Source organism: Equus caballus, chromosome 1 (assembly GCF_041296265.1).
Source record: "Equus caballus isolate H_3958 breed thoroughbred chromosome 1, TB-T2T, whole genome shotgun sequence".
Classification (NCBI taxonomy): domain Eukaryota; kingdom Metazoa; phylum Chordata; class Mammalia; order Perissodactyla; family Equidae; genus Equus; species Equus caballus.
The window spans coordinates 8,993,968-9,012,393 of NC_091684.1; the positions used below are offsets into that span (position 1 = coordinate 8,993,968).

Sequence of the window (18,426 nt, forward strand, 5' to 3'; positions counted from 1 at the left end):
TCTAGTATACAAAGGAAGAATAAAAGATACGACAGGAATGAGATGCCTTCGACTTTTATTTATAACAACAATCAAAAATCAGATGACACAAAGATTTATTCAACAGAAAATATTTATAATCAGGGAAAGCTGAAAAAGAAAATAAGCTTCCAAGTTAAGATTTCATAAACTAACTATTTGAGACTACACCTCTGCAATTTAACCATTCAGATCAGGGCACTCCGCACGATAGTGACGTTTGCAGAGCAGGCCTCATTCAATTGGCAAAGAAATGTACAACAGCCACTCTGAAGTCCATTAGGCAGTGCTGACAGTCTCAAAAGAGCATGGTCATGAATTCAGGACAAAAAGCTGTTTTTCACTGCACGTTCCTTCCATAGCAGAAATACCAGAAACTGCTGGAAAGTAAGCCAGTGACCAGTGAGTCTGTAAAAAGTTCCCTACACCACCAGGTGTACCGTGACCCTAGTTTGGAACACTAACAGTGGAAATTGCCCATCCTAAGCTTTCTTCTTTTGCTCCAGGCTGAACTCAGTCTGCTTTCCTCTTTTTTACTAGCTGCCTTCATTCCTCTCTCTATTCCTCGGGGCCTTCCTCCTCAAAGTTAGGCTTTCTCCAAGCCTGGGACAGCTTCTTCAGTTCTACCACTTTCCTTCTTGTTCTCAAAGGCTCTTTTGTTCTTAGGGTTTTAGAGCAAATTACCCCTAAGAACACACTGGGGCTGATGAAAAGAACGTGGGAAAGTATTGTTAGCACCTAGCTCAGTATCTGGCTTGTGAGAGATGTTTCCATAAATATTTGTTGCATGAATGACTAGGAATGAACAGGCTCCACTGTGATCCTCCCACTCGATGGAGGCAGCTGGGGGCAAAGCGAGTGAACTAGAATGACGGAAGCAGAGCTGCACGGAGTTATGGGTGCCTCGTGATGTAGTCTCTACTTAGAGTATAACCAATGGAGACAGCTGTGTTCTTAGCAATCCTTCCCTAATCTCAGAATACATTTCCCTAGAAAAAACACTGTTATAAACAGGGTCATAGGTATTTAAAACACTAATACTAATACTATACTTCAGAGTCTCTGCTTCAGGCACGAGTGAGACAGGCTTTTGCAGGATGGCATGAGTAACTACCCTATACATCTGATATTATTTTGGGAAAGCATATTCCAACTTTCAGACAATTCATTTGTCAATTGGGAGATTATTAAAAATTAAAGTAGAATTAAAAGCATTTGGGCAATATAAATAAGATGAAAACTAGTAAATAAATCAGTTACCTGCACTTTCTCCTGAAGCGCATTATAAACCTGATAAATCGCCCTGATGTCTTTCATTACTCCATCCTTGTCAAAAAAGTCAGTACTAGAAGACAGACAGAAAAAAGACATCACACAGTTATTCAAACTGCTGTAAACCTGAAAGGCATTTTCCTATCACTTCTACTGTAATCTGTTACTTAAATGCTGCAACTCCAAGGTGACAATGTCTCAGTAATAATGTCCACACTATTAGAATTACAGAAGAGAAATAAAAAAGAACCATTGTTACCAAGACAATTTAAAAAATATAAGCTATATATTCTTCAGTGACCACATTTAAAGCTTTTAGAACCTCAGAAATACACAAACTTTACCCAAACGTTTATATCAATTGCAAAAAAACCCCACAAAAAACATGACAAATGATAAAAAAAAATAAGTATTAGTAAAAGTAAACCATCTTTTCAATAGGAATAAAATGTTGCTATATAGTGGTGGTGTCCTAGAGAATCACCTTACAGCATTTTTCACTTTTAATTATATCAAACTTGATTCCACATTTCTCCATATACTTCTTAAATACTATTAACAAAAGAAAGGGAACACTTTCCTTTTACTTTCAACTTACCCATGTTCTTTAATAACTTTGGCGTAGCTCTGAGAAGTATTTGGCACTGAGGACACTTTATACTCTTGCTGGCTAGTATTGCCTAAGTTGGGAATAGCGAGGGATATCCTTTGATTATACCTGTGGGGGATGGAGAGAGAGGATGTTATGAGGGAGATGCTCTGCTTGAAGACTGGGTCTTGCCGACAGGAGTCCGAGCCTCTGCCCCGAGGAGCTAACAGGAGGGCTCACGGAGGGCCTGCTTCCACACACAGCCCGAGCATGCAGGAATTAGCTGCTCTTTTCCTTCTCGTAAAGTGGAAACCCGATTATAAACTCCTTGAGGGCAGAGGTCATGTCTTACACTTCTTTTGCATCCCCGCAGTGACTGACAGAGTGCTGAGGAGCTTCTAAGTGCTCAAGAAATACCTACTGATTCATTACTAAAATCCTGCAAATGGCTATTTAACAATTAATAACTATTTTCACTGATCTCAATTTAATTTATTCTGCAAATGAATTTCCAGAGGGAAACCTTTCTGTTGCTTACAGACAGACACCATAATCAGATGGTCATTTTTTTTTTGCTTTAACAAGTTCACAATGCAAAACCTTCATTAACCAGTAGGTGGATCAATTTTACAATTTTGTCTGTGAAATCTATGTTTTAAAATTACAGTGACTTTCAGAGCAACAAAACTGTATTTCTACATAATGGATTACAGAGAAGCAAACGATGATTTCCAGCTGTTTATTCCTATAAGAATTTATGCGTAATTAACATGTCTTGCTAAGCCTTCTTGATTCAAAAACAATTTTAATTTATACAACTAACCGACAAGGAAAAGTACCTTCTCTAATTACAAAAAACAAAGCTTACAAAAGCTTTTCTACCAACATCTTTCTTATATATGAGGCTGGTAGGAACACTTTCTTTACCTTCGATTTGGTCTAAAGAGAACATATTCTAAAGCATGGGTGGAATTGTTGGCTGTGGAGATGAAGCTGAAGAGAAGGAAGACGAGGTCGGGCACCCCAAGGATGCGGGTGAGTTGCTTATGGATAACCTGCTCTCTGTAGGACATTTGCTGCTGTGTGTTTCGCCGGAATCTGTACCACCCAATAACTTTCTGCAACAAAAACAGAAGGAAAAAAGCATTAAAAGTTACATGAAATCTTACAAATTTAATTCTCAATGTATCCACACAAACACTTATATACAAAGGGTCACAGCAGCTTTATGTGCGATAGTCCTATCAACAGACTAGAGCTATGGATGTCCAAGAACATGGCATATCAGTCCTAAGTCTCAGTGCTCTGTATTAATGCTGGACTTAGCTCCTCTAAGCACTAGGTGTGTCTCATACTCCCTCTGCATCCCTGCAAAGGCCTGAGCAGCACTCAGTACACTGGCTGTTCTCATGAAATACTTGCTGTTTAACAGAATCTTGCAAGTGCTTACTGGATGACTAATGGTACTTTTCACTTACGTTGATTCCAATCGTTTTATTCTATTTGTATTTTCTGAGAAGTGGGGAACCTTATAAATTATTTTGGATACCAACTGATAGTAATCAACTTATTCATTTGATACTTGACAAAAAAGATGCTCCCATCACTCAGATCAATTAAAGATGAGAAGCCAACTTAATTCACATTGGTGACAGCTACAAAACTGCCTTTTAGAGCTAACAAGTTACTCGGGAGGCTACTGACAAACTAGGTTGCCAATGCTGAAAAGCACCTTTTTGACAGCTATGTTTGGGCCATGATGCAAAATTACGGACATCTTTCCCTAAAACCTTATTTCTGCTGAAGTTTCATAGACAATTTTTCACAAAGGCTTTCCTTTCTACTCTCTATACTAGATAGTCACTTACATTTTCTGGAGTCAAAGCAATTATCCCCAACACTGGGCACATTTATTATCTTGAGGTTGCATCCTTTTCGGCCTTATAATGATATTAAGATGGCTGTTATGTTTATCATTATCTATTTCAGAGCAGATGCTTCCAGAAGGCAGAAATACTCCTCTCACTTGCTTTTTTGGCCTTAGCCCCAAACCTGAGGCTTGTGGAAACTTCGTGAACACACTATGATTCTATGATTCTGCCAGGGCAGTATTTCAGCACACAACCATGGTGTACCTACTGGAGGATTTTCATATCAAAAACAATAGCCTCTATCTTAAGCCTAACATTTTAAATGTCCCTTCGTGGGTAGTACAATAACTCTTTCAAGGTGAAGATACAATTTTGTTCTTTTCCTGGGAGAAAACAACTCAAACTAGAATCAACTATAAAGCTTTTCAGTCGTTTAAACATATATCATCTTTGCTTTTGCGCTGGAAATTTGGGTTTTTCAAAAAAATCCTTACAGAGTTTATATTATGTATAAGGTGCTGCAAGAAACATGTGCAATGAAATATATAGTAGTTCTTGCCCTTAACAAATACCATGGGAAATAAAACATAATTTCCAAGTAAACTGAAGCAACAAACTCATAAATTTAATTGCAAAGGAAAACATAAACATTTGTTTTAGCACAAAGTTCTATAAAATCAAAACTGCAGATCAACTTTTAACTTTTTTGAGAATCTTGGCCCCAGGTAAAGCAAAGTTAACTCCAGGTGACAACCTATGACTGGTCTACTGTGTCCTCAAACAGCAAATCCAATTTTAAAATCCCTGAATTGATTGGAATGTGGAAGAACTACAGAGTAGAGTCCTTTTCTCTTTTCAATTTATCTTCAATTATAAAATACAGTTAAAAAAAACTTATCAAGGGCCGGCCCCGTGGCGGAGTGCTTGAGCTCGTGTGCTCTGCTTCAGTGGTCCGGGGTTTCGCCAGTTTGGATCCTGGGTGCGGACACGGCACCGCTCTTTGGGCCGTGCTGAGGTGGTGTCCCACATGCCACGACTAGAAGGACCCACAACTAAAAATACACAACTATGTACTGGGGAGCTTTGGGGAGAAGAAGGAAAAATAAAATCTTTAAAAAACAAAAAAACCCAGCTTCTCGAATGATGTCTCACTTCAGCAGCAGCGTCTCTCCACTCCCCAAAGTCATCCCTTTTAAGTGCAGTTGGCTTCTTTCCAGATCCTTTTCTGTACATTTAAACACACACTCATGCTTTTGCTTTTACATAAAACAGGCTCAAATTATAATACTACTTGTTTCATTTAACATAACTTAGAGACCTTTCTATGACATTATATGAGAACTTCCCACATTCTTTCTGGTGGCTGCTTTGTGTCCCATAGTAGGGAGGTACCAACGCAATTTACTCCCCACTGGAGGACACTGAGATTGTTTTCCAACTTCTCACTATTAAGCGAAGATGCAACAAACATCCCTGTACACTTGATTAAGAGTCCAGACTGCTGGGTTTAAGCCTTGGCTCCCCCACGTCCCACTGGTGACCTTAAGCAAATGACTTCACCTCAGTTGCCTCCACTGTAAAATGGGGATGATAACAACACCAGTTCACCTCATGCGGCTGCTGCAAGGATTAAACGTGTCAATACCTGAAAAGTGCTTAGAGTGTGGCCTGGCACAGAGTTAAGTGTTCAATAAGGCCAGTTTTTCATATGCCTAGATGCAATTATTTACTTGGGCCAGACTCCTAGAGGTGGAACTGCATATTTAAAATTCTGTTATTGCAAAATTCTTCTTCTAAATGTCGATATCAACTTACATTCCCACCAACTACAGCTTTCATTTCCCACAGCCTTGCCAGCAGTGAATACTAGCAATCCTTTCATGCTTCTGCCAATCTGATGGGCAAAAAAATAGTATCACGCTGTTTCAATTTGAGTTTCCTGATTGAAGTTGAACATCTTTTCATTTATTTCTTGGCCATTTGTGGATCTCTTTTTTTCTCCTGTGAATTTCCTGTTCATATTCTTTATTCATTTTTGCTCACTTAAAATTTTTTTTATCTATTAAAAAAAAAACTTCCTAGTACTTTTCGTATGTAGTGAGGGCTCTAGAGACCTGTGCTCCATAAGAATTTTCGTGGAACAAATTTTAGTTTTAGAAAGTACAATAAAGGTTCATTATCCAAAATATGAAAATAAACAGCATGAGGAGGCAAGGCGGTGGCTGGGAGATGGATAGACTGTTAAGAGATTCCAGAACGCGTGCTCTCGGGCAAGTCACTGACAATGAGAGAGCCGGACCATGACACCTGTGGCTGCTCTCTCTTTCCTAGTTGGGCAGGTGACTGGGTCAGACTCTGCCAACACTGAGCCCCTCCTGAGCTTATTCTCGTTAGAAAAGCTATCTGTCCTTCTGTCCCACCTATCCCCCAGGCTTCCCACCCTCCTCTGGGTTTACCTGCTGTCCTTTCTGCCTCGCACTGACAGTGGTGCTGAACCGCCCGTCCAAGGGGAAGGAGGCTGACCTACTCTAACTGCACTCTCTCCCAGCGCCCTCTTCAGACGCCTTACGGCCCACAGCCCACACCGCCAGGGTTATTTTTATCCACGGAGAATTTTTTAGAAGATTTTCTATACTATACGCTTCTTTTAAACAAAGGCATTCTGTTTTCTGTTTGACAAACTGAAAACTTTTACTGGTACTTTTTTCCTCAAGTGATGGTTTAATAACCAATCTATTTTTCTGAAATTAATATCCCAAGGTAAAAAAGTAAAACCCACACATGGTACAATAGAGTAAATTATAAATGAGACCATCAGACAATGCTTCAGCAACAAAACTTTGGTTCATTTTCAATTCGATTCAGATTTGCCTACCATACACAATCAGTACATCATATGCATAGGTGGACAGAAATAATAAATGCTTGACCTTTTGGAAAAACATCTATGCTCAACGGTAATTGAACTTGAAAGAGTAACATATCCAAAGATGTTTGATTGCAATTTACATTCTTTAGAAATATTTTCCTGATTATAAAATTAATGCATATGTATTAAAAATGTGCAAAATTTTTTTTTTGGTGGGGAAGATTGGCCCCAAGCTAACATCTGTTACCAATCTTCCTCTTTTTGCTTGAGGAAAATTGTTGCTGAGCCAACACCTGTGCCAATCTTCCTCCATTTTGTATGTAGGACACTGCCACAGCATGGCTTGATGAGCGGTGTGTAGGTCTGCACCCAGGATCCAAACCTGTGAGCCCTGGGCTACTGAAGTGGAGCATGCAAACTTAACCACTACACCACCAGGCCAGCACTTGCAAAACTATTTTTTAAATTACAAAATAGAAAGGGAGAACTACCCAGAATCAACTCAACTATTGTTAACTTTCTGGATTATACTTCATTTGCTTTTCTTCTGATTTTTACATAATGGAATTATACTACAAATATCTACATTTTTTCTATTGATATACTGTAAACATTGTCTCACATCCACAATTTACTTTTAAAATCTACTTACCAGAACTCTCATAAATAAATATCACATTGTTTCCTTTTCTATTCCTTTCTGGTTTCAAGTTTGGGTGGTAAGAAGCGATTTCCAAATCAGACTAGGCAACAAATAGAACATACCTTTCTCCGGTCTTTAAGAATCCTGTCCAAACTCTCTTCATTAACTTTGCTTGCATAGTCATAAAAACTGTTTTTTTAAGAGAAAAAATATTTTACTAAAATTACATAGTATTTTGCAATGAATATGCGTAGCTACATGTGTCTACGGGTCATCTAACCCTAAAAGTTGGTAGTAAAAATATAATTGCTTGTCTTCAATAGGTATATAGAGAAATCAATCTAAATGCTTTATACATGAGGTATCTTTTGCATGAAAGAATACTCAAGAGACTGCTACATTCAGAGGGTATAACTTCCACATGCGGGAGGTGCTGATAGCAAGTGATTACAAAACGTGTGGTTTCAAATGGCTGTGACATCTTTTCCTTTTTTCTAAGTATCAATTACTTACGAAAAAAAAGAACTCAGGAGCTCATTTCTGAGAAATGAAGAAGGGAAATGAACAATTGTTGAATGTTCAATAACATGCTCGGCTGCATGCTTTCTTATGTTATTTCATTTCATTCTTATCTCAATGCTGGGAGGCAAGTATTAGTTCAGCCCAACAAGTCAACAAGCTTCATCCCCATTTTTGTAGATAAAGATACTGACGTTCAGTGACTTGCCCTAAATCACAGAGCTGGAGGATGAAGAGCTGGGATTTGAAGCCAAGTCTGGCTAGGTGCCAACTGAATGCACTCACCCTCAGACAGACCAACTTGACCAGGACCCTGCGGTGAGCAGTCCAGGCGTAATGATGGGTGGGCTTGTCTACCACTGGTCAGAGTTTCAGAAACGTCACCCTTTCTCTCCCCCTCCCTCCACTGTAAATCCCAGGCCTTATAAGGCAGAAAAGAGTTTAAGACATTGCAAAAACAGTGAATTGGGAATCAGGAGATAACAGCTCCAGCTCAGTTCTACTTCTCACTGTATGATTACAACCAATCTGGCCTCTATTTCCTTTTTTCCAAAATAAAGAGTTTGGAGTAGAAACATAATTTCTAAGGTCTCTTTCAGCTCTAAGAATTATGAGTTTATGATTTAAACTTAGTTAAACTCTTATTCTGGTACAGCTTTGCTGACAGTGTTTTAAGGAATTCCTTGGAAGGGCAAGGTAGGGCACAGCTAGCAAAGCTTTGGATAGGGCCAAATAGGACACTTTCTTTCTTTCTTTTTTTTTTTCCTGCTTTTTCTCCCCAAATCCGCCCAGTACATAGTTGTATATTTTAGTTGTGGGTCCTTCTAGTTGTGGCATGTGGGACGCCGCCTCAGCGTGGCCTGACGAGCAGTGCCACATCCACACCCAGGATCCTAACCGGTGAAACCCTGGGCTGCAGGAGCAAAGCGCACGAACTTAACCACTCGGCCATGGGGCCTACAAGAAATTATCTTTTTTTTTTTGGAGGAAGATTAGGTCTAACATCTGCCACCAATACTCCTCTTTTTGCTGAGGAAGACCGGCCCTGAGCTAACATCTGTGCCCACCTTCCTTTACTTTATACGTGGGACGCCTGCCACATCATGGCTTGACAAGTGGTGCCTAGGTCCACATCCTGGATTCGAGCCGGCAAACCCCAGGCCACCACAGTGGAATGTGCAAACTTAACCACTGTGCCACTGGGCTGGCCCCTAGGACACTTTCATGGATCAGACAAAGGCAATGTGTGGACCAGGGCCCGAATCATTTTATTTGCACTGAGATTCTGCTCAAATGAACTGCTGGTTGCTCGTCTTGTTTCCCACTCCTCTTGCAGTTCTGTGTAAATCTAAAAAAGATCAAGTTCTCAGCTACTCTGAAGCTTCATCTACAGGTAGCCATGTTGCATGATGACAATCCTCTGAAATAATCAATGGGTAGGTGTGTTTGTGTGTGGAAGAACATGATACAAGTCTCCAGGGGTTCTTGGGTGCAAGGGGGCTGGATGTTTGGGCCAGCTGAGGATAGGAGAGTGGTCAGGGTGAAAGCTGCAGGGAACACATAGCAGGCGCAGCCAGGCACAAGGGTTTGCAGGTGTTAAAGAAGGAAGTGCTAACCAAGAACACTGAATTGTACTAGTGTGAGCAGCATGGGAAGGAAAGTATTGGCCTGGTTTCTGGGAAGGTACGAGAATAGGGTCTCAGGGAGTTTTAAGAAACACAGTTGAAATCATCATACCAGCCATCAGATGGAAGGGTTTCGGGCTGAGAAAGAAGGCAGGGGCCTGGGTAGTGGTCTGGGGAAAAGTCCAATGTGTGGGAGATACTGGCCTTTTTCTTCCTCACCCTTTCCCCTCCATGTGTCTCTCTGCCATTTGCTTTCTCCCTTCTGAATTTCGCTCCTCCCTTTGCTTTCTCTTTCTGTCCCTTAGCTGGTCATAAGATGCAACTGGTGTAGATTAACTTAAACACAAAAAGGAGGTTTTATGTTCCCTTTTCTTACATCTTAAAGTTGAACACTGAACATTTTTTATTCTTCTTAAAAACACCCATTAAATTATTTTATCTATATGTGATCCTTGATTAACTTCCCTCTCTACCAGTCACAGAGCCCTTGCTAGGGAGGCTGGTGGGGAAGGCTTCCATCCTAAATCTCTGAGGTCAAGATTTATACGGTCCCCTCCCCTCTTCCTAACCTAACACAGTGCCACACACACTTCTGACACTCAATAAATAAATGAATTTGGATGCCCTCAGTTATACTTATAATTTTATAGCCATAATCGGGTACAGGTCTAAAATCACTAGTTTTTAATCAATTAATCTCTTAATAAGGACTAAGAGCTACAAAGAAGGACGTGGCTTACCTAAAAAGTTTTGAACAAGGGTGATGGTTATGGATTTCTGTAATTAGAAAGATGAAATCAGTTAATCATGTAAGACACGGGCAACTATAAAATTGCTCAGGAGTTTTTTAACCAAAATCTCAGACAATAAAAAGACAGTTTTCTTCTCCCAAATAGGTGCTGTGTGTACACCAGTGAAGGCAGTGACTCCTCTTAATATTCAAACTCCAGGACACATTCACAGAACAAAATAAAGTAGATACCAAAAGTTCTGTTTCCATTTGTCCACATATGATGAGTACACATCTGAAAGCTCTTATTCAGGAATACGCAGCTATTGTGTGCCCTTATCCAATCCTAGCTATTTAAACAAAGCATAGGAGGAAAAAGTAACCACTGACTGCAGGCATTTAATCAAGGTGGATAAAAGCCGTGAGGACAGCTTGGGGAGAGGAGGGTCTTAACCACCCTACCATCAATAACCTGCTAACAACCCATGACAACTGGGGCCAGGCATTTTGAAGGGGAAGGGAGGAAACTCCGGAAGCCTGTTAACCCTTTCAAAGATGGTCAGCACCAAGGGAGACTGTCATTTATAAGGCAGAGCCTAATGGCTTCTGAAGAGATTGCTGTGATTAACCAGAGCGAACAATTTCTTGAAGCTCATCAGGGGGCTTAGGGTCTGGGTTGCTTTATAAGAGCATGAGACTAATTAACCATTCAATTCTATTAATCACATTCTTCTGGAGAGCAACTCATTACCTGCTATTTAAAAAGTCACAGCAGCAGAGTTCCAGGCTGCAATTTTAACTCAATTAAAATGGAACCACAACCCTGAAGGACATGGGCTATTAGCTTCTGTGCTGATGTTAATGCTGCCAAACACACACACAAACGCAGTACTTCCATAGGAAAGAAAAGTTCACGTGCCTAGTATGGCTGTTGACATAGTGATGCAAATAAGAAAACATCATCTAGAAATAGTTCCTTCTTTTATCACCAAAAATGATACAGTATACCACCATAAGTTATTTCAGAGATAACGTTAGTAAAGTAATTAGAATGTGGAATATTTGTAGCAAAATCATTACCTAGAGTTTAGGAAAAAGAAAAAACTCATCTTCCACTTTAAAGGAAAGAATATGTTAAGAAAATCCCTAGAGTAAATTCTGAACTCTGAATACACACTCCTGTCACCAGTCCACCCCCCAGCAGACGTCTCCCATGATTTACCACCTGGACTGGAAGTACACAAAGATATGCTCTAGATACCATGTGGCCTTTTCCAAAGGAAGTTAAAGCTTTCTTGCATATGATTTTTTGCAATTCCTAATAAAGCACTCCATGGAGCAAACAGGGTGACAGGCTCAAACGTGATAAAGCTGCAGATCGGAAGGAAAGTGGCAGACACAGCTGATAGGTGGACCTCTGGAAGCAGGCAGGAACCTGGGATTCCAGAGTTTCCCACACCTCAAGAGCTTAACCACACGGGAGCCTCCTCTTCAGGGACGGAAGTCGTCTCTGCCCTCATTTCTTTAAACCCCATGGGACGCACTGCTGTTCTTGCTTATCTTCCTGTCTCTGCCTCTCCTGGTGGGGGCGCGGGACAGCTCCTCTCCTTCCCCTTTCGTCCTTCCCAGTCACTCTACTGCAACACCTCAACAACAACGGAAGCTCTTCTGTTGTCTCCTCCCTACCACTCCTAGAACTGAGGGTGGACAGCTCTGTTTAAAGGGAGTTAGCACAGCTTTTAAAATTGATATGTATTCAAACAAGACACAGATATACTTTGTGTTCAAGATGTGTTCTATATAAATTGCCTAGCACGTCCTTACTGTATATAGTAATTACTGTATTCTTAAAAGAAAACTGTTACAATATAACAATATAATATTACAATATAATATAACAATATAATATTACAACATAAAATATAACAATACATTTAAGATAACAATAGCAAATACTTTGTCCATGTGATCCATAATCATTTCAAACAATGAATTGAATGTAGCTAATAAATTAAAGGTTGTACAGCAAAAGATGGTTGTCATGGCACTGTATTCACCGGGACTCTCTATCAACTGGTACTCCTCCATAGCTACAATACCATGGAGACATATTTACTGCAAGAACCAGAAGGTTTATAAATCAAAGAATCAGTACATTATGCAGTAGAATTTCAATTAGTTTACCACTCTATTTCTTCAAAAATAAATAAATAGCCAGAATATTCATCAGAAATGCTATTTTGTGATCATGCCAGATAAGAGAGCTCTTTCTTGCGTGGTTTGCTGTCAGTTAATTACATCTGCCATTCTAACCTTCATCTACCAAATTAATTTTTAAAACCCAAATGCAAACAACAAATAATCACACTGATATCCAATGAAACCAATTTCTCTATTTTAGAATTTTTAAAGAGTTAAGCAAAACAAAAAACAAAACCTCAATGAGAGAATACCTATCTCTGTATATCCAGTCTTTATTTAACAAGTCAATATTGTGGGAGTGGTTTTATAGTTTTGGTCCTTTAGGACACAGTTGAGTCTCTGGTCTCCCCCCAGTCCTAAGCCCACCTCAACCCCCATCCTGGCCTCCCAATACATGCACTAGAAGGTTATCAGAACAGGCTTAAAATTGATGATTTGGCTCCAATATAACCTAACCTTCCAGCAGTATTTCAAACCACAAACCACTCACTCTCACCATCACCCATTCTGTATTTTAGTCACATAGAAATAGGCCAGATTCCCTCTATGTCTTATGCACTCTTTGCTCTATGTTCCACTGAATACACCACCCACTGGCCCTAAGTTCACCTCCTTTATGATGCCTTTACTGATTTCACCCACTAGCTATTTTATTTTCAACCTCTGGGACTTTCTTTTTCTTCTTCTTATAGCACTCATCTGCACTGTCTAGTACTTCTATATACATGTCTTGCCCTCCCCACACTCCTGGAAGGCAGGGATGCCTCCGGATGGTCCTCTCATTGCCTAGCATATGCCTCACATATGAATGTTCTTCAATAAACGTTGGCTGCATAAGTGAATGAAATGTCCCTTGCTGATATGCTATTTGGTGATATGCTCGAGGTGTAGCTGAAAGAACTGTGATCCCTATTTATCAAAAGGAGACTAATCCAAAGAGAGGGGGTGAGTCTATACACACTCCTTCGCCTTCCCCAACAATCTCCCCCAAACTGACTGTTTGGCTCACTCCTCAGAAGGCTGGGTAGGTTTAACAAATAATCTCATGTAAACAAGTGTGAACACCTTTGTCAGATCCCTCCAGGAAGGACCAGCACAGCACATCCTTTCATTATGGTATGATGTGAGGCTGGCAACAGGCTAGCCCAATATGCAAATGTGAGGTTCATGATGGTTTTCAAGAGATTATCAAGTGCAATAGCACAAAGCTCTTCAGTAAAGTCAGACCAGTTAGTGGGAAAGGGATAGCTCTACTGAATATCTAAACTTACAGCTACGCACTGTAAGTTTACAGTGACTTACAAAAACATTTCCTATCTTTTACTAGTGCAAATAATTTGCATTGTGATCTTAGTAGTTTTCCATGAACTCTTTTAATCTTTTGGATCAAAATCAGTTAAGGGCCAAAAAACAAAACAAATAGTATATATACAGAAAGAGTATTTCTAAGGTCAGTAGTAAACTTACCAATCACTTGCAGAAATTCTGTGTTGCTGATTTGTGAGTCACTGATGCTAAAGGTTTCCTCTTGTCTTACCTCTCCCAGCAAAAAGCCTTCCTAAAAGTAATAAAAGAAAATAGTTTCAGACTAAAACTAAAGATAGTTTTTAAGGGAATTAAGAGGAATTGAGGACATTATAATTTAAACAATAGTCCAAATAAGCTTGCCATGTAAACTACTACCCTATAAAGGAACAAGAAGACTAAAGCAACCTGAGATACATCTATTAACTGGATTGTTTGATAACAAGATGAAATATTATTTTAATCCCTTCAAGTCTTCCTTGGTTTTTTTTGAAGTAAAAACAAGCAGAGTGAACTCATGACCTAAATCCTACTAAGTGTAATAACCCACGTCAAAAAACCTCAGGAAGCAGAAATAGTCCAAGGCTGCTTTCTCAAAACAGCATATAATTTATTTCATTGTTTTAAAAACACTGCTAATGACAAAAGGATAAAGAAGTTAACACAATGCACAGCTAATTGCTCTTGTATAGGCTGGCATGGGAAATTAGGATCTCAGCAAATAAATTAAATTTCCTAGAACTCACATCAAAGTTTTCCTTTAAGAAAGGCAGAGGTTAATTTATTTACACCTTTGGAGAACATATTCCACGATAATCAATTCTGGATTACTTAGTGTATAACCTACTTGTTTGAGTACCTGCTATCCTGTTGAGGATAAGCAAAGTTGAAGAACATAGACCCTAAATGTCAAAATAACTTTCCTGTAGAGGGTAAACTGATAGGCTGTCCTGAATTGCCCTCCCCAGATACCCACATGACTTACTCCTGCCCTCCACTAGGCTCTTTACTCGAATGGCACCTTATCAGAGGCCTTCCCTGGCCAATGTAACGGAAACAGCATCTGCCAGACTTCAGGCCCCTTCACTCTGCATTCTTTTTCTTCTCAGTCTTCTCACTCTCCGTCATATTACATATTTATATGAATAAATAAATGCCTATCCCCCACTAAGATGTCAGCTCCATGAGAGCAGGGACTCCGTGCTTGTTCACCACTAGGTCTCAGCACCCAGCACAGAGCCCAACACAGAGGAGGTGCCCAGTAAGTACTGGTTGAAACAATGCCCTTGTACTATATACATTTCTATTCTAAGTAGATCCTTCAAATCAATTAAAGAATGTTCCTAGTTTAAGAACATTCCCAGTTAGAAGTGAGAATCTCAGGAGGTGAAGAGGGAGAGACAGATGCTTTATGGTATAGCTTTGTATTGGATTAGGGGCATGGAGTGTCCTAAAATTCCAAACCATCATGAACAGGGCATTTCTCGAACCTGAGTAATATAGAGACCTCTTTAAAAATTTTTTCTCAGACCTTAAGGAGTATCCATGGCTATTGGTCTGAGAAATATTGACTAAAGAAGCTTGTTTTACCCTATGAAAGTCTTTCAGTTATGAGTTCTCACCAGAAAAGAGCAGCTTTGTCTTTGTAACACATTAAAAAAAAAGTTTTAACCAAATTGAAAAAACCAATTTAAAATTCCTACAGAACTTTAGACCTTAAGAACATTATCTACATATTCCTAGTGTTCCATAGTCTAGGGTTGCCAGATTTAGCAAATAAAAATACAAGACACTTAGTTAAATTTGAATTTCAAATAAACAGCAAATAATTTTTATGTCATATTGGGATATAGTTAACTAAAAAATTTATTGTTTATCTGACATTTGAATTAAATTAGGTGCCTTATATTTTATCTGGCAACCCTACTGCAGTCCTCAGTCTGAGTAAGCCAACAGTGACATCCAGACATTCTAACTCCAAGTATAAAATGAATGCTTATTTATCTACTGGTCTGGATTATTTGAGCCACTGTTACTTTATAGCAGGAGAAGGCAAACTACAATGTGTGGGCTAAATCCAGCCTGATGCCTGTTATTGTACAGCTGACAAGCTAAGAATGGTTTCTACACTCTTAAATGGTTGAAAAAATTAAAAATAAAAATAACATTTCATGACATGTGAAAATTACGTGAAATTCAAATTTCAGTGTCCATAAATAAAGTTTACGGGAAATAGTCACCCTAACTTATTTATTGTCTATGGCTGCTTTCTCCCTCCAACACAGAATTGAGTAGTTGCTACAGAGACCCATGGCTCAGAAAGCCTAAAATATTTAGTATGCGGCCCTTTACAGAAAAAGTTTGCTAACGCCAGCTCTGTGGACTGAGTGGTTTTAAACTAATTTCTTGCCTGGATAAAACAAGAATGTACTACAAAAGAAAATTCTTGGTTCTTCAACTTTAAAATATGTAAAATTGAAAATAAAGTAGTCCACATATACATCTGTGGCAAGGTTATTACAAACAGGTAAGGTCATTTAAGACACAGATGCAAACTACTGTCATTGGTGAAAATGTCCATAAAGTCTAGCACCATCCCTGGCACAGCATAGATATTAAAGAGAGATCTCTTGAATTAAGTTAATAACAACTCAAGAAACCCGGCCATCTCCCTGTAGTTTGTAGGAAAACTATCCACTTTTTAACAGGTAGCCACTCATTCTTAAAATAATCTTGCCTTATACATAAACTGCGATATTACTAGGCACTCCAAGAACTAAAGCAGTTAAGAAGCATTATTGAAACCGTATTTAATACTTCCACAGACACTAGGAGTACCACAAACTACCCATATATGGAACTGTATTACATTATTAAATAGCTGGCTGCAGTATCAAAGGCCTTCATGTCCAGAGACATGAGCTGCCTCTGGAAAAACCCATGTTGTGTACATTCTTATCATTACTCTCTACCATCGCCACTGAAGAGATGAAAAGTACAATAATTTAATGCCATCCAATTTACTAATGGAATCACCTCTATGAAATCAGTTTTTATTAATGAAAGCTAAGACTGCTGACATCAAACCAAATTCAGTTCCTTCTTCTGGGGTGTATCATTTTGCTTTGTAATGACAACCACAACCCCCCCCCCCCCACACACACACACCTATTTAACGAATTTGAATAATTCACTATTAACATTTAAAAACAATCCCCCAACTTGGTGGGCAAATTAAATACGTGCTTAAAGATAAAAATTATCTAGTTCGCAACCAGAGGCCAGTGACCTTAAAAGACAATTCGCAAAATAAAGACACTGAAGCAGACAGGCGCTGCTCCCTCTCTGGGCTCCGAAGCCTGTGCATTTCCGATCACTCATACTTAGGCCTATCACTTCCCTATTTCACTGCGACTTAGTCCCGTGGCATTAGAACATTCGCAAAAGAACTAAGCATGCAGCTTCAAGCCTAGCAGACCCTACACCTAACACTCTTGTTTACATTGTCCATTTCCCATCGAGGCAAAGAAAACAAACGATCGTATCTAACAAGTATGAATAGTGACAGCCATGGTTTCCCTCGTCGCATCCCACAACAACCTGTGAAACTGGCGGGCGGGGCTGGGTTCCTCGGCTCCCAGACTAAAGCCCTGTCGCTCGGGTCTTTCTCGACCCCAGGCGCCCCTCACAAGTCTAGAAGTCTGACTCTCAGGGAGGGGCAGGCGCTCGGTTTCCACTAGACGACCCCTGACACTGCCGACGGCCGGCCAGGAAAGCTTTGCTAAACGGAAGATGGCTGTCCTGAGACGGCCGGGCGGCCGAAGGCACCAAGCGAGGGGGCCCACCCCGGGGGGCGAAGGAACCTCAGGCAGCAGAAGCTCGCCGGGGGCGGGAGCCGCCTGGGTCACCAGCTTCCCGGGCCGGCCCTGGAGACCGGGGAGCGAGCGTCGGGTGGTCCCGGCTTGGCCACAGGCGCCGGCCTGAGACGGAGGGTGGAGGCCCCTGCAGCCACAGCTGGGGGCCCGGCACCTACGTGGTCGGCGTTGCTGTTGGCGCTGTGGAAACACACAGCGCTGAAGGTGTAGCCCGAAATGGAAGCCGCCATGATGGAAATCTCCAACTCCCCCATCATGCTCCACGGAGGGCACACAGACTTCCGGCCGGCCCCGCCCCTTGGCATCCTGGGAAATGAAGTCTTTGACTGGGGAGGTCGAGGGCCCGGGGTGCGGGGGACTGAGCGCTGAGAAGCGCGTTTACCAGAAGTGAACGCCTCCTACGTCATACTCTCTGCCTAGGTCTCGCGCGCAGCACACTGCCTCTTCTGTATAGCCCTTGATAGTTCCCCAAACCGTTTTTTCTCTTTGCAAATGCAACTCTTAGTATTAAAAGCCAATATTTGCCGTGTTCGAGGATGAAAAGAGTGACATGATTCAGGCAATTTTACCGTTTAGGTTTGACACAGAAATAACATGATGTACTCTCAATTTTCACATGATCACTCAGGCTGCAATGTGGCGAATGCAGTGCTGGGGCAGGGAGAAGAGGGAAGGGAGGTTAACACAATAATCCAGACGCGGGACGACGGTGGCTGGGGGTGGGAAGAAGTGAAATGGTGGTAGCAGTGGAGGTGGTAAGGAGCAATTGGATTCTGGGTACAAAAGAACACAAATTTAATGAAAAACCATGGAAAGAAGATGAAAACAACATAAATAAAAAATAACAGTGTAAATAAATCATAACAAAGTTAGGAAAAGAAACTTACGGAAGGGACTAATCTTTCTAA

General features: G+C 40.5%; 1 protein-coding gene across 1 annotated transcript in view; it reads right to left on the reverse strand.

Moving 5' to 3' along the window:
- Nucleotides 1–17,936, reverse strand: part of ABRAXAS2 (abraxas 2, BRISC complex subunit) — a 23,186-nt gene extending 5,250 nt beyond the window's left edge. Inside the window, exons 1-7 of the mRNA XM_001490606.6 lie at nt 17,677–17,936; nt 13,806–13,896; nt 10,147–10,183; nt 7,385–7,451; nt 2,807–2,997; nt 1,889–2,008; nt 1,279–1,363 (exon numbers count right to left, since the gene is read on the reverse strand). Of these exons, the coding sequence (XP_001490656.3) occupies nt 1,279–1,363; nt 1,889–2,008; nt 2,807–2,997; nt 7,385–7,451; nt 10,147–10,183; nt 13,806–13,896; nt 17,677–17,823 (738 nt within the window). The 5' untranslated portion in view covers nt 17,824–17,936. The remainder of the gene's footprint in view (nt 1–1,278; nt 1,364–1,888; nt 2,009–2,806; nt 2,998–7,384; nt 7,452–10,146; nt 10,184–13,805; nt 13,897–17,676) is intronic.
- Nucleotides 17,937–18,426: the final 490 nt, after the last annotated feature.